Source organism: Asterias amurensis, chromosome 18, assembly GCF_032118995.1.
Source record: "Asterias amurensis chromosome 18, ASM3211899v1".
Classification (NCBI taxonomy): domain Eukaryota; kingdom Metazoa; phylum Echinodermata; class Asteroidea; order Forcipulatida; family Asteriidae; genus Asterias; species Asterias amurensis.
Genome location: NC_092665.1, coordinates 3,023,063 through 3,036,757, shown reverse-complemented (window position 1 = coordinate 3,036,757; position 13,695 = coordinate 3,023,063). Strand labels below are relative to the sequence as shown.

The window sequence follows — 13,695 nt, the reverse complement described above, 5'->3', positions numbered from 1 at the left end:
GTGAACTTCCTCCTACATGTGACTCTACTAACTATCAGGGTAATTGATTGAGATTTTCCGTTCTGAGAACCCCTTTTAAAACTATCAATTGCTGAGTATTTAAAGAGGCTTTAACTTTTAACCACAGTGAAATTTGTTGCTGTTGTTGGTGGGGCTGGGGTGGTTTTGTTTGTGTTACTGTGCCTGTCTTTTAAGCCCTCCGATCATTTGCGGAAATTCTTTTTTAAATGGACTTCCTGTCTGCTAAAGTCTTGGATTCATCAAAGAAATTGATTGATTTTTCTGCTCTGAGAACCCCTTTTAAAACTATCAATTGCTGGGTATTTAAAGAGGCTTTAACTTGTAACCACAGTGAAATTTGCTGTTGTTGTTGTTGTGTCTCTATTTTCCGATCATTTGCGGAATTCATTTTAAAGTGGACTTCCTTCCAGCCCAAGTCTTGAAATCATCATCAAATTTTGTTGTAATTTTCCGTTTGTAGTTTTAAAAACTGGCGATTGTCAGTGAAATTCACAGAAATTTGTTGTTGTGTCTCCTTTAAGGCACTGGACACCTTTGGTTATTGCCAAAGACCAGTATTCTCACTTGATGTATCCCAACATACATGTATGCATCGAATAACAAACCTGTGAAAACTTGAACTCAGTTGGTTATCAAAGTTTCAAGAGAATAATTAAAGAAAAACACCCTTGTTGCAGAAATGTTTGTGCTTTCAGATGCATAATAAAAGGCTTTAGGCCTGAAGTCTTTTAATATTTGACAGAGAAATAACCTTTTTCTCAAAAACTACATTACTTGAGAGGGAGCCGTTTCTCACAAAGTTTTATACTATCCAACTCGTTACCAAGTAAGGTTTTATGCTAACAATTATTTTGAGTAATTACCAATAGTGTCTAGTGCCTTTAAGTTAACCAGGGACTGTTATTTATTTTTAGTTGGACATGGGTTGAGGTTTGACCCGACGGGGAAACCTGTTGACTTTTAATTCCAGATCTTAGGTTGTTTGACGGGGAAACTATTTGTCAAGGGAGTAATTGGACATAGCACTGTCCATGGTGGATTGCTGTGCAATCTGTTACGTTTTAATCATTTGAGTCTAGACGTAAACCTGTTAATTCTTACCACGCAAGACTGGTACGGTGTCCTGAAATTACCATCCACATTTCTCTGTTTCAAGCTGACTTATTGTTTTTGTAGATGTTAAATTTGCATCGGGGATAAAGAATATTAATTGGGATTACCCTTACACCGTTGTGTGTAAGCACTGTGTACTCGAGAGTTCTGTGGGGGAAAAAATCACTGGAATATTACTCAGGTGGGTTTCGAAACCACAACCTTTGCCAATCTAGAGCAGATATCTTACCAAGTAGACCACCAAGATTGCCCGGTAGCTAGACACAGTTCGACTCCTATATTTTAGCAGCAGGTACTGTAACAATTAAGTAGATGTTAATTTTACAACTGGGATAAAGAATACAATTTGTTTTTACCCGTACTCCGATGTGTGTAAACACTGTACAATGTATGCTTGGGTTCTGGGTTCTGTGCAAAAAAATCACAGCCGTCTGTTTGTGTTTTGACCTACTTTGTGGACAAACCAATATTCAGTCAACCAGCCCGTCTAGTGTGCGCAGTTTATCACCATGATTTATGCTGTTTCCAAAAATAGTTGTTTTAAAGTCGGAGAAAATGTAAACAGCAAAGTGTTTTCGGTCAGGTTTGAAACTCTCGTAGAATAAGAGATTTGAAAGTAACTGTTTTGTCTTGAGTTTATTAGAGCTGCTGAGGTTTATAAATGGTCCCAAGCATAAACACGTGTGGTTTGTCAATGAAGATTATGGGTTCCAGTTAAAGAGGGGCTCTAAGGTCTAACAGGTTTTTTTTTAAAGCTGCAACAATATTCCGGAGAAGAGATCCAAAAATAGGATATATGTCCTTTAAGGATTTCCACTGGGTCAAGGCTTTTACAGGAAATATTTTTGATCCAAAAACTTCCTGAATTTATTAGATAATTCAATGAATGTTCAAGTGATAAGAAATGCATGACGGCATGTTTGCTGGTCCATGTACCATCCTATCTCCCCCCCCCATTCCAATTAAAGTATTTGAGCTGATGGGGCAATTGCCCTGCGGTTACTTTCTTTGCCCCACCCCCAATTTCTACCTTAAGTTTTTCCCCTTTGGTCGGACACCAACGCAACAACATACCACAACTATACTTAGAAGCAAATGAACATTCTATAACACCAAATATGCTTTATACTAATTTTAGTTTTAACCTTATATGTTACATCAATGTTTTATAGCACTGTATACTCAATACTTTCTGAAGTCCTGTAAACAAAATCACACGCATATAACACTTGGGTGAGACTCGAACCCACGACCCTTTGCAGTTCTAGAGCAGTGTCTTACCAACTACCAACTTTATGGAAATAAAACAAACAACCAAAGACTACCAAGATTGCCTGATAGCTATAGGCAAGTTTGAATCCTTTGTTTCAGCAAATGGAAATTGCCTAGCCACTTGAAGAGAGAAGTTCCAGACCTGCTGTTTTTTTTTTTTAATGGAAAAAGCACATAACCAATATGATTTGTTCTTGTTTTCATTTAGCATCCAGCGTTACTCCATCATCCCACTGTCGACTAACTCTGGTTTAATCGGATGGCTGCGTCACTGTGACACTCTTCATACCCTCATCAGAGATTACCGAGATAAGAAAAAGAAGATCTTGCTCAACATCGAGCACAGAATCATGCTTAGGGTAAGTTGAAATAAACCAGGGGTGGATTTCACATCAAACTATTAAAGCCACTAGTCTTATCTCGAGTTAGGACATGTTACGCGTCCCATGGAGGTCGTCCTAACTTAGGACTAGCCTTAAGTTTTTAATAACTCCCAGTTAGTACTATCTTTGTAAAATCAAACCCAGAGCCTAGTTTAAGGGCAATGCTTACTACAGAGTTCTGCGCTTACAGCCAGCACCAAAACTAGGGTAAAAAGTTAGGGGGGACAAAGGGTTGCACCATGTTTTCTATGGAGGGTTTCTGGCCAATTAACAGTAGTTTCCGTTTTTCTATTTAACAAGCTTTTTTCAGCATTCTTGTTATGTAATTTACTATTGTTGATAAGATCATCTGAGTAGGATTTGAAACTTTGCATGGTGTCAGGGAGTATAATTAAGTATGGTTTGTGAAAGCACCATGTGTAAATCTCTTTTGGGTAGTGTTGGTTATGAGAAGAACCAGTGGTTGACAAGTCAACATCATCTGAAGTGAGTTTCAAAACAAATACAACTCACCATGGACTCACAGACTTTTAATGAGGATAGTTGTTTATTTTCTGACACTAGATGGCGCCAGACTATGAGCATCTGACCTTAATGCAGAAGGTAGAGGTATTTGAGCATGCATTGGAACACACTCAAGGAGATGATTTGGCTAAGCTGCTTTGGCTCAAGAGTCCAAGCTCAGAGGTAAGTAGACATGACTATACTTAGGGGAAAAAAAGGGTAGCGACGAAAACAAATCCTTTCGCATATATCACTTCAGTGGTATCCGACGACCTTTGCCGTTCCAGAGCAGATATCTTACCAACTAAACAACCAAGACTGCCTGGTAGCTAGAGGCAGTTCAAATAATATAACATAAGCAGCTCAAGGTGTTTTCTTCTACATAATATTACTGTGATTATTATTTAGTTCAGTTCTTTACCATGTTGTTGATCTTCTCTCTAGGTTTGGTTTGAGAGGCGTACCAACTACACACGATCTCTTGCAGTCATGTCCATGGTGGGTTACATTCTAGGACTTGGAGATCGGTAAGTCACTAATTATTTTGTCCACTTATTTTATGCCAGCTCCGCAGCAGGCTATTAGTGATGAAGTGGTGTGTTTGGGTGTTTGCTGTTGTACCTTACAGTTAGCTCATTGGAAGAGAGGGTGGTCAATCATTGGATGGGAGACTATTCCATGTTTTGTCACGTTTAGTGGCTTGTCTGACACATAATAATAATGTAATAATAATGGCTTCTTATATCGCGCTCAGGTCCGTCACGCAGTGACACTCATGGCGCTCCAACATTATTATCCCTGGTCACTGGGCCTTAAATCATTCCTTAAACCATCTCAGCTCCCTGGGGAGTATACAGCCTTGAGCAACAAATGCGCTACTCGGCTAAATCAATTACAAGAACCATCTCTGCCCTCATAAGTACCCATTTACCCCTGGGTGGAGAGAAGCAATTATAGTGAAGTGTCATGTTCAGGGACACAAGTGTCACGATCAGGATTCGAACCCACACTCTGCTTAACAGAATCACCAGGGCTTGAATTCGGTGCTCTTATCCGCTCGGCTACGACATGATAGTAATAGAGCTCTGTACCATCAAGCCTGCATCTTCTGGCTGTGACATAATGTTCCCTAAAAATAAACAAATCTTTCTATGTTCTGATGAACAATTTGAAAATCTTCCTGGAAACTCTTTCCCCATTATGTTAAATGTAATTCTAAATATATCTCCCTGATTGTTGTACACAATCTCCCTGATTGCAAGATGCAAATGTTGGATGGTTTGTTAATTAACATTAAACACTTTATTCTGAAAGTAAGAAGCTGGCCAAATGGTGTAATACAATGTTGTAAACTCCTGACTCGTTTTATTTGTAACCACCTCAAGTTTTAGTTTTATTGACAGGGAATGTTTTGTTAAAGTATGTCAAAGAAAGTTTATAATTGAAAGTCTTATTTTTTTTCAGCCATCCGTCAAATTTGATGTTGGATCGTATGTCAGGAAAGATCATTCACATTGACTTTGGTGATTGCTTTGAGGTGAGACGTAATTCTTGAATATTGGAATAAAAAAGCAGGTGACAAGGGGCCTTTCTCAAAGCTCGGCTTGGGCTCCGGCTCAGGCTCCGCGTGCTGATATTATCCGTGCAATACGCGCTGCTCCAAAATGCAGGTTAAATGCAAGCTGCGTACACAGTACGCGGAGCCTAAGCCTGAGCCGGAGCCCAAGCCGTGGTTTGAGAAAGGCCCCTAGTCTTAAAACAGCCGTTTAAATCTGGGCGGGTCATTGCTGTGCAAGGTTTTAACTGGCCATTTAAGATGGATTCACATGAAATGTTTGTAACATCAACTTGGCAAAAAAAAAAGGCGATGTATTTAAAATCTTTTTGGGGTTTTGATAGGTTGCCATGACGAGGGAAAAGTTTCCAGAGAAGATTCCGTTCCGTCTCACGAGGATGCTCATAAATGCCATGGAGGTAAGTAGACTTGTGTCAGTCCAGTTTCCTGATCATGTTCTGATGAAAAATTCTGAAAATCTCCCTGTTATGGAAACCTTGTGCCTATTTATGTTGAATGTAATTCTAAATAACTGGCCTTCCCGCACCACCCAGCCAAGCCCAGCTACCAGTTAATCCCCCCGCAAGGCAGTTCATAAGCAGCATTCAGCAACAGAGTCCATTTATCTCCTAAAGACGATCAGAGCATACTGATCGAAACGTTGTGTTGTTTTAAAACCACTGGTTCTTTCCAGAACAAACACTACACAAAAATAGTGGTCACCTGATGTTATCTCAAATCTCTTATTTATACTTCTACCATGCAAAGTTTCAAATCCTACTTACATGTATGTTCTCCCTGATCGTTGTGCAAAATCTCCAGTGCAAAATGCAAATGTTGGCAGCTCTTTGCAAATACTTTAAATTCTGCAAAGTTTCAAATCCTACTTATATGTATGTATCTCCCTGATCGTTGTGCAAAATCTCCAGTGCAAAATGCAAATGTTGGCAGCTCTTTGCAAATACTTTAATTCTTAAAAAGATACTAATTTATACAGTCCATTTTGAGTGACTTAAATTTGTATTCTGTCTCTTAAAAAGGTTACCGGTATTGATGGGAACTACAGGATCACGTGTGCTAGTCTCATGCAGGTGCTGAGAGAGCATAAAGACAGTATTATGGCTGTGCTGGAGGCTTTCGTCTATGATCCACTGCTGAATTGGAGACTAATGGATAGTAAGTAACTTTATCCAGTTACATTAGTGTTACTAACAGGTTGAATGTTTTTAAGAATATTTATTCCTATTGTTATAATTCAGGTTGTCCATACAAAAGGAGATTTTTGAAATGCTGGCGGCAGCAGACATAACGATCCTTTTTTTTTGCTCTGAGCGTGCGTGCGTATGCTCAGTATTGCGAGTGTACATATGTAGGTCTGAGCACACACAGTACTGTGAAAAAGGATTGTCTAAAAGTCTCCAATTGTACCTGCTTTGTTTTTGACTAGTGCCTCTTATTCAGCACCCTAGAGCATGTCTTAAAGGTGCTATGTAAGTTTTGGTATTATGATGATAAAGTGGTTGGAAGTGGGTGAATAACGGCTTGAAAGATAGACTAGCATCACTCATTGATGGGGGAGATTTGGGGTGTACAGATGTATGTGATGTCCCACAACATTGAGTGTGAATCCAGGCTTTCTGCTGTTCTCACCCATACACTTTTTCTTTGCTGAGATGAAGAACAAAAAGCCAGCTGTATCCAATTTCTACCACAAACACTCCAAGTTTAAATGTACTTCTAAATGTACTTGAAATATTCCTGAGTTAATCGTGTATTCTACTTTTATTACAGCTGCTCCGAAAGCCAAGCGCTCCAAGGCACGATCAGATTCCTTCTCATCAAGTCAGAATAATGCAGGTGAGTGTCGGTATGAATTGCCTCGGTGCCCCTGAGCAATGCCGTCTTGCCCCTGGGTCTGGGCATTGCCCCTGGGTCTGGGCATTGCCCCTGACCCCTTGGCATTGACTCCTTGGTTCTTGACATTGCACCCCCATCCCCCAGGGTATTGCTTCCATGCCCCCCTGGACATTGCCTCCTTGGTCCTGGGCCTTGCCCCCTGGACATTGCATCCTTGCCCTTTGGGTATTGCCTCCTTGCCCCCTGGGCATCGCCTTCATCAATTCCGACATGACTAAGAGTTACCTAGCAAGCCTGCTGCCATCTAGTGTCCCTAAATGTTCCCATTGGTAGTCGTACAAACTTTCTGCCAAGAAGGCTACATGTACCTGGTGTTATTTTGATATTTCACCGATTATTAAGTAATCAGATGAATGTTTTCTGCATCCTTTTCATGCTTTCATGTTCAACAAACATTGTGTTTTTTACTAGATGCCCACTTTTTCATATTTCACTTCAGAGCTGTTGCATAACATCCATCGCTCTGCATCCATTGTTCTGATTGATTCACTAAATAAATAAAAAGAATAGTTTGTCAAAATCAATGACTAGAAGCAGCTGAAACTTGGTTACCGTTTTGAGCAGGATTTTTACATGAGCTATTAGCTTTTGAAAACTGCTAACTAACCAAAAGGACCTGTGGTATAAAAGCAAACAAATAGTTAATGACCTGACGCTTCAACCCTAGCAGAGTCTTTCTCAAAGGCTAAAAACATATCAAGTTTTTTCTGGGACTTTAAGGCATGAATCCAAAGCTGTGATTGGTCAGCACATTCAGAGGATTGGCCAATCAGAAACCCTACATTCCTTTGTTCTATTTTTAGTCATTCATTATTGCACAAGCTTGCTTTTCCCGATTCATGCATTTTAGATCTCCTTGACGATGTGAATATAGACACACCCAAACAGAAGAAGGCGGGCGAGGCCGGGTCGTTGCAATCATCTGGTAAGGTCAAAGTTCAAGCAGAACATTTTTTCTTCATCAGATATTTTCACCTCATGTTACCGAGAACATTAATTTCACTGCTGAGTGCAATAGCTTACTTTTCATGAATTGAGAAATGCTCCCTGGAAAGTGAGATTTACGCCCTCATTTTTGTTATCAGACACAAGCTCTGGTGTTTCTGATCTGCTGGGTGTGGGTTCAAGTGTCCTTGAGCAGGATCTCTCTCTATTAGACATACATGTGCATGTAGGTATTTGCCTGTGGTCCCCTCGTGTTTTACCCTGCTTGAATCACTGGTTGCTCCCATCACAGCCCATCTCTCCAGTGCTGCTGCTTTTTGTTCGGTGGTATCACAACCTGACCAATCATGGATAATAATAATAATAGTAATAATAATAATAATAATATTAATAAAGACTTGTATTGCGCACATATCGACCCTGCTGGGTGTTTAAGGCGCAGATGGATGTTGTCCACTCAGTGCATCTTTGGTCTGCCCACCGAACGGTGGCATCCGTCTGGCATCCCATCTTCATCGGCTGCTGCCATATCGCCTTCGGCGGACCACATGGCCCAACGAGATACTTTACCATAATTGTTTTAATCTATAGGTCCTGTGTACTAGGACTGGATTACCAGAAATATATAATAATAATATGATTAATACAATGTATACATTATACTTTCTCAACTAGACATTGAGGGCGCTGTTCAACCGGAGGCTCTTAACAAGAAAGCCATCAGTATTATCAACAGAGTTCGAGACAAACTCACAGGTACGTACATGTAGTTTTTTTTTGTTTTTTTCTCTCTTCCATTTTTTTTCTTTTAGCAAAATATTCATGCCCCCGCTCCCCAACAAGTTGTTCCTGTTTTTACCACTAGCCTTTGTAGTTGACATTTCAAAATTGTTTACAGTAAATGGTTTTATGCTTACAGTACATGTGTAAATGGTTTTATGCTAACCGTAAATGGTTTCTTGCTAATTTTGTTTTGATTCCCCCAGGTTGTGACTTCGCTCAGAAGGATTCTGTGGACGTCGCTAAGCAAGTTGAGCTGCTGATACAGCAGGCTACATCCCATGAAAACCTCTGCCAGTGCTACATTGGATGGTATGTATACATTGTAGCTCCATAGGTCAGAGGTCATTGTAGGCTCCACTCAAGGCTGAAACCTTGACCGTTGTCGCTATAGTCTGTGTATGGGATGTTTGCAAGTGCTGACTGGGGACTGGTTGTCATACACAACATGACGCCAGTCTGACCATTTAGCCTCACTTGGATAGAATTAAAGGCACTGGACACCTTTGGTAATTGTCAAAGACCGGTATTCTCACGTGGTGTATCTCAATAAATGCATCAAATTACAAATCTGTGCAAATTTGGGCTCAAGTGGTCTTCGCAGTTGCAAGAAAATAATCCCCCCAAAAAACACCCTTGTTGCGCAAATTTGTGTGCTTTCAGATGCCTGAGAGAGGCTTCAGGCCTGAAGTCTTTCACAGATTCAAATGTTCAATTGAGAAATTACCTCTTTCTTAAACAAAACTACGATACTTCAGGGGGAGCCGTTTTTCACAATGCTTTATACTTTCAACAGCTCTCTATTGCTCGTTACCAAGTATGTTTTATGGTAATATATTTTGAATAATTACCATAAGTGCCTTTAATTAATTGTATTCCAATACACCTTATTCTGATTGCCATTATTGTTTCGCTAACATTTGTTCTTGTGGTTCTTTGTGCAGGTGCCCGTTCTGGTAAAGTGAGCTGCAGGCACACATGCGTAAAGCTCAACAAAGATGGCTTCCAATTGGTGAAGATCTATACCCACAGAGTTTAAGATCATCCTATAATCTATTTATACTTGCAAGCGCAGTGTCCGTTCTGGTAAAGTGAGCCGCAGTCACACATGCGTACAGCTCAACAAAGATGGCCTTCAACTGGTGAAGGTCTACCATAGAGTTATATATAAGAACTAGAAGGCGTACTGGTGATGCTTCTTGCACAAACGCGACGGGACCGCAAGGAGACCCGCGCGCCATTCTGCACGCGCCTTGAATATGAAGTACACGTTTGAGTTTGTGTTTATTGAACGCTACGCGATATGCTGTTTTGTCAACTAAAAAAATGGCCGCACAAACACACGCTGTGCGATGCCGGTTTTGTCAACTTACAAAATGGCCGCCTGCGCGCATTTCGGGTCGCGTATGTAGGCCAGTGCACCCTCTAGTTCTTATATATATAACTCTATGAGATCTACCCACAGAGTTTAAGATCATCCTACAATCTATTTATACTTGCAAGTAAATGTGCCAAATACTTCAAAGGGAAAATACAGAATCTAGGGGGGGTTTTGGGTTTGGGTGGTTTTATTTCTGAAGAGCAAATTAAAGCTTAGTTCTCATACAGAGTGATCTGTCTATCTAGATAATCTATGAATTTAGAACAAATTAAATTCTACGTAACATTGTTTTGATTATGAAAAATGCATTATTTTCTACTTAATGTTTTTCCAAATGCCTAACCTCAGGGGTTTAGCACTACAGTTTATGGCCTTCATTTTGTGATGGTTTAGCAAGGAAATGTTGTAGTGAAGATTGCTTAAATATTACACTAAGCCACAATAAGCCACAAGAAGCCTCAAGAAGAGAGTGGTTTTATCAAATCCTGCTGTAACCAAAAACCATTTAACGTAGCCCTGGACACAAATTGTAGGCGCAGAGTTAGTTTAAGTTTTCATCTCCCACCAATGTTTACACAATCAAATTAGTAAACAACAACAATCGCCCCAGAAGTAAAAAATGGTCTCAAAAGGTGACTTGACTTTTTAAAACAGTTTAAGGAAATAAATTTAGATATGTTTACTCTTAGAAGATGTGTATCTAGAGACAGTTTAAGGGTGTTTGTTCGGGGGGAATGGGGGGGGGGGTTCGTTTTTTTTTTCTTTGGCATTGTCAAAAGAAGATATCTTTGCTTTGTGTAATTCTTGTACTCGTGTCATGTGTGGAGTAATGTTACTTTCCTTATACAAAAAAGTTGCAAACATGTATGAATAATCATGTGAGGATTTGCATAAATTACCATAAATTATGTATATAATATTGATTGTGTAATGCTTTATATAAGTTACTTCAAATGTCAACAGATTTTTGGTTTGTCTCACTAACTTCAGCCATTGCAACAGAAACAGATGTCATATGTAGTCATTATTTCTTTTAAAAATAACAAAGATTTTATTTGTTGATAAGCAATTTACTTCTGTGCTTAGCAATTGTATGATAAAGGGGCTGTGTCATTATTGGTAATTGTCAAAGACCAGTCTTTTCACTTGGTTTATCTAAACATATGCATACATGTACAATAACAAACCTGTGAAAATTTGAGCTCAATTGGTCGTCGAAGTTGCGAGATAATAATGAAAGAAAAAAACACCCTTGTCACACGAAGTTGTGTGCTTTTAGATGGTTGATTTCGACACCTCAAATTCTAAATCTGAGGTCTCGAAATCAAATTCATGGAAAATTACTTCTTTCTCGAAAACTACATTGCTTCAGAGGGAGCCGTTTCTCACAATGTTTTATACTACCAACCTCTGACAATTACTCGTTACCAAGCAAGGTTTAATGCTAATAATTATTTTGAGTAATTCCCAATAGTGTCCACTGCCTTTAAAGCAGGCCTGTAGCTATAAGTATGAACTCTAAGACAGTTACTGCACGTGCACGCATCCCTTCATATCTATGGAGAGCATGCATGCAGTAACTGGAATGGATTTAATTATTACAGACACAGACTGGTTTTGATCAAGATGACACAGCCCCTTTAACTTCAAGGAGTCCACCGAGCTTGCCTATTGAGAAGCCAGCCTAATTTATGTATAAGTAAGCGGAATATATTTCAATTTAAAGGGTCTTGGTGTTTTTTGTAGAACACAAAACACAATGTCCACAGAATTACATCAAACTCACACAGTTTGATGGCAGAAAGCTTCCCTTAAAATATTAGTTGCTGAGGTGCTGTAGTTTTTGAGAAATGAGTCAAACAAGTCAAAAAAATAATTTTCGTCTTAGGAGAACTTCAGCATATAATACTTTTTTTCGTGAAAATGTTCATTTCTCAAAAAAATACAGCACCTCAGCAAGTAATATTTTAAGGAATGCTTTCTACTATCATTATCTTTAAATGGTGTAAGTTTAATGTAAATCTGTGGACATTGTATTTTGTACCCAAATCCTTTAAAAAAATTGATACAAAATCATGCGATTCTTTACCGATGTACATATCAAAACGGTGGCGTTGAAGGGACTTTGCAAATCTCAAATACAATTTTGTGCACATTATTTGCGAGGTTTTCTATCATCTTGTGCAGGTATTGCATAATGATGTTACATTATGACGGCAAATGTAGGCAACATCACAAATGCGCATATTATATTTATGACTTGCGATGTCTCTTCAGGGCCACCACAGCTTAAGGACTTTCTTTTTATTTAATTTTTTATATTATTTTGTTGCGCGCTAAAGACTTTTGGGTACTACCAGACAAACTAAGAAATGTCAATGTTGTTGTCGGAGAGTAGTTTACAAAATGATTAAAAACAACTTAACAGTGAAATAATTGAAGTAAAGACACATGAAAGAATAATGTTTTTATCACATTAAATAATCTACAAGAACAATTGTTCAATATAAAAGTCTTGTTTACATCGTGTTTGATTAAGTTTTTCTCTCCACATTATTTTTTTAAAAAGACAGTCTGTAAGAAAGCCTTAAAGTGGCATTGGGAAAAATTAGTGAAACTTGTCTGTTATTCCATTCCATTCCAGCGCTATACCCCTTTGACTTTAAATCTGTTTTAAAATGTTGGGGCGGATCAAGAATGGCGAAAAATTGGGGTGCATTTGGGATTGATACCGATTTGAAGTTAAAGGGGTAAAATGTTGGGGGTGGGTCCTGAATAGCAAAAAAGTGGAGTGCTTTTGGGGTTGATTTTTTTTAATTAAAAGGGTAAAATGTTGGGGCGTGTCTAGAATAGCAGAAAAGTGGGGTGCATTTTGGATGGATTTATATTTGAAGTTAATGGGGTGGGTCCTGAATGGCATAAAATTGGGATGCATTTGCAACTGATTTATTATTTGAATTCAAAGGGGTAAAATGTTGGAGGGGGTTCTAGAATAGCAGAAAAGTGGGGTGCATTTGAGATTGACTTATATTTGAAGTAAAAGAGGTAAGATATGGGGCAGGTCCTGAATGTCAGACAAGTGGGGTGCATTTGGATTGAAACAGATTTGATGTAATTCAATTAAGGGGTAAAATGTTTGGGGCGGGTCCTGAATGGCAGAACAAGGGGGTGCATTTGGATTGGAACAGATTTGAAGTAATTCAAAGGGGTAAAATGTTTGGGCGGGTCTTGAATGGCAGAACAGTGGGGTGCATTTGGGATTGGCACAGATTTAGAATAAAACGGGTTAAATGTTCGAGGGGATTCTAGAGTAGGTGGGGTGCATAGTTGAAGTAAAAGGGATAAAATGTTGGAGGCGGGTCCTGAACGGCAGAAAGATGGGTACATAATGGAATTGTTTTATATTATTTGAAGTAAAAGGGGTACAAATGTGTGGGCGGGTCCTGAATAGTAGAAAAGTGGGGTTCATTTTGGATGATTTTTTTTTTTTTTTTTTGGGTGGGGGGGTGGAGGGGCTGGGCTGTCATAGCTATAGAAAGCACTAAATAAAACTTATAATTGTATAATGGCAATAGGTAAGATGTCTCTGCGGTTCTCGTCTTTGCAGATAGCAACCTTCATCTCTGTTTCTCACAATCTCATTTCAAGAAGACATTTGGGTTAAATATTCAAAATAAAATGATAATTATGAGGTTTTTCTGCAAAAATGGACTTGGATCACATTCTCTAATTGTGGCAGGCTATGAACAGGCATAGACGCAAAAAGATAATGCTGGAAATAAATGTTTATTGAAAATTGAACATGAAGGCGTCATGAAGGCGAA

General features: G+C 39.0%; 1 protein-coding gene across 5 annotated transcripts in view; it reads left to right on the top strand.

Moving 5' to 3' along the window:
• The window catches only part of LOC139950614 (serine/threonine-protein kinase mTOR-like), a 103,511-nt gene extending 91,175 nt beyond the window's left edge, over positions 1-12,336 (top strand). For 4 of the 5 annotated variants that reach the window (XM_071949381.1, XM_071949378.1, XM_071949376.1 and 1 more), the window contains 11 exons: positions 2,615-2,765; positions 3,354-3,476; positions 3,738-3,820; positions 4,758-4,830; positions 5,193-5,267; positions 5,889-6,024; positions 6,640-6,705; positions 7,616-7,690; positions 8,386-8,466; positions 8,697-8,802; positions 9,435-12,336. In XM_071949381.1, the coding sequence (XP_071805482.1) occupies positions 2,615-2,765; positions 3,354-3,476; positions 3,738-3,820; positions 4,758-4,830; positions 5,193-5,267; positions 5,889-6,024; positions 6,640-6,705; positions 7,616-7,690; positions 8,386-8,466; positions 8,697-8,802; positions 9,435-9,450 (985 nt within the window). In that variant the 3' untranslated portion in view covers positions 9,451-12,336. The remainder of the gene's footprint in view (positions 1-2,614; positions 2,766-3,353; positions 3,477-3,737; positions 3,821-4,757; positions 4,831-5,192; positions 5,268-5,888; positions 6,025-6,639; positions 6,706-7,615; positions 7,691-8,385; positions 8,467-8,696; positions 8,803-9,434) is intronic. The other variant, XM_071949380.1, reaches the window with a different exon arrangement.
• The last annotated feature ends 1,359 nt before the right edge of the window (positions 12,337-13,695 follow it).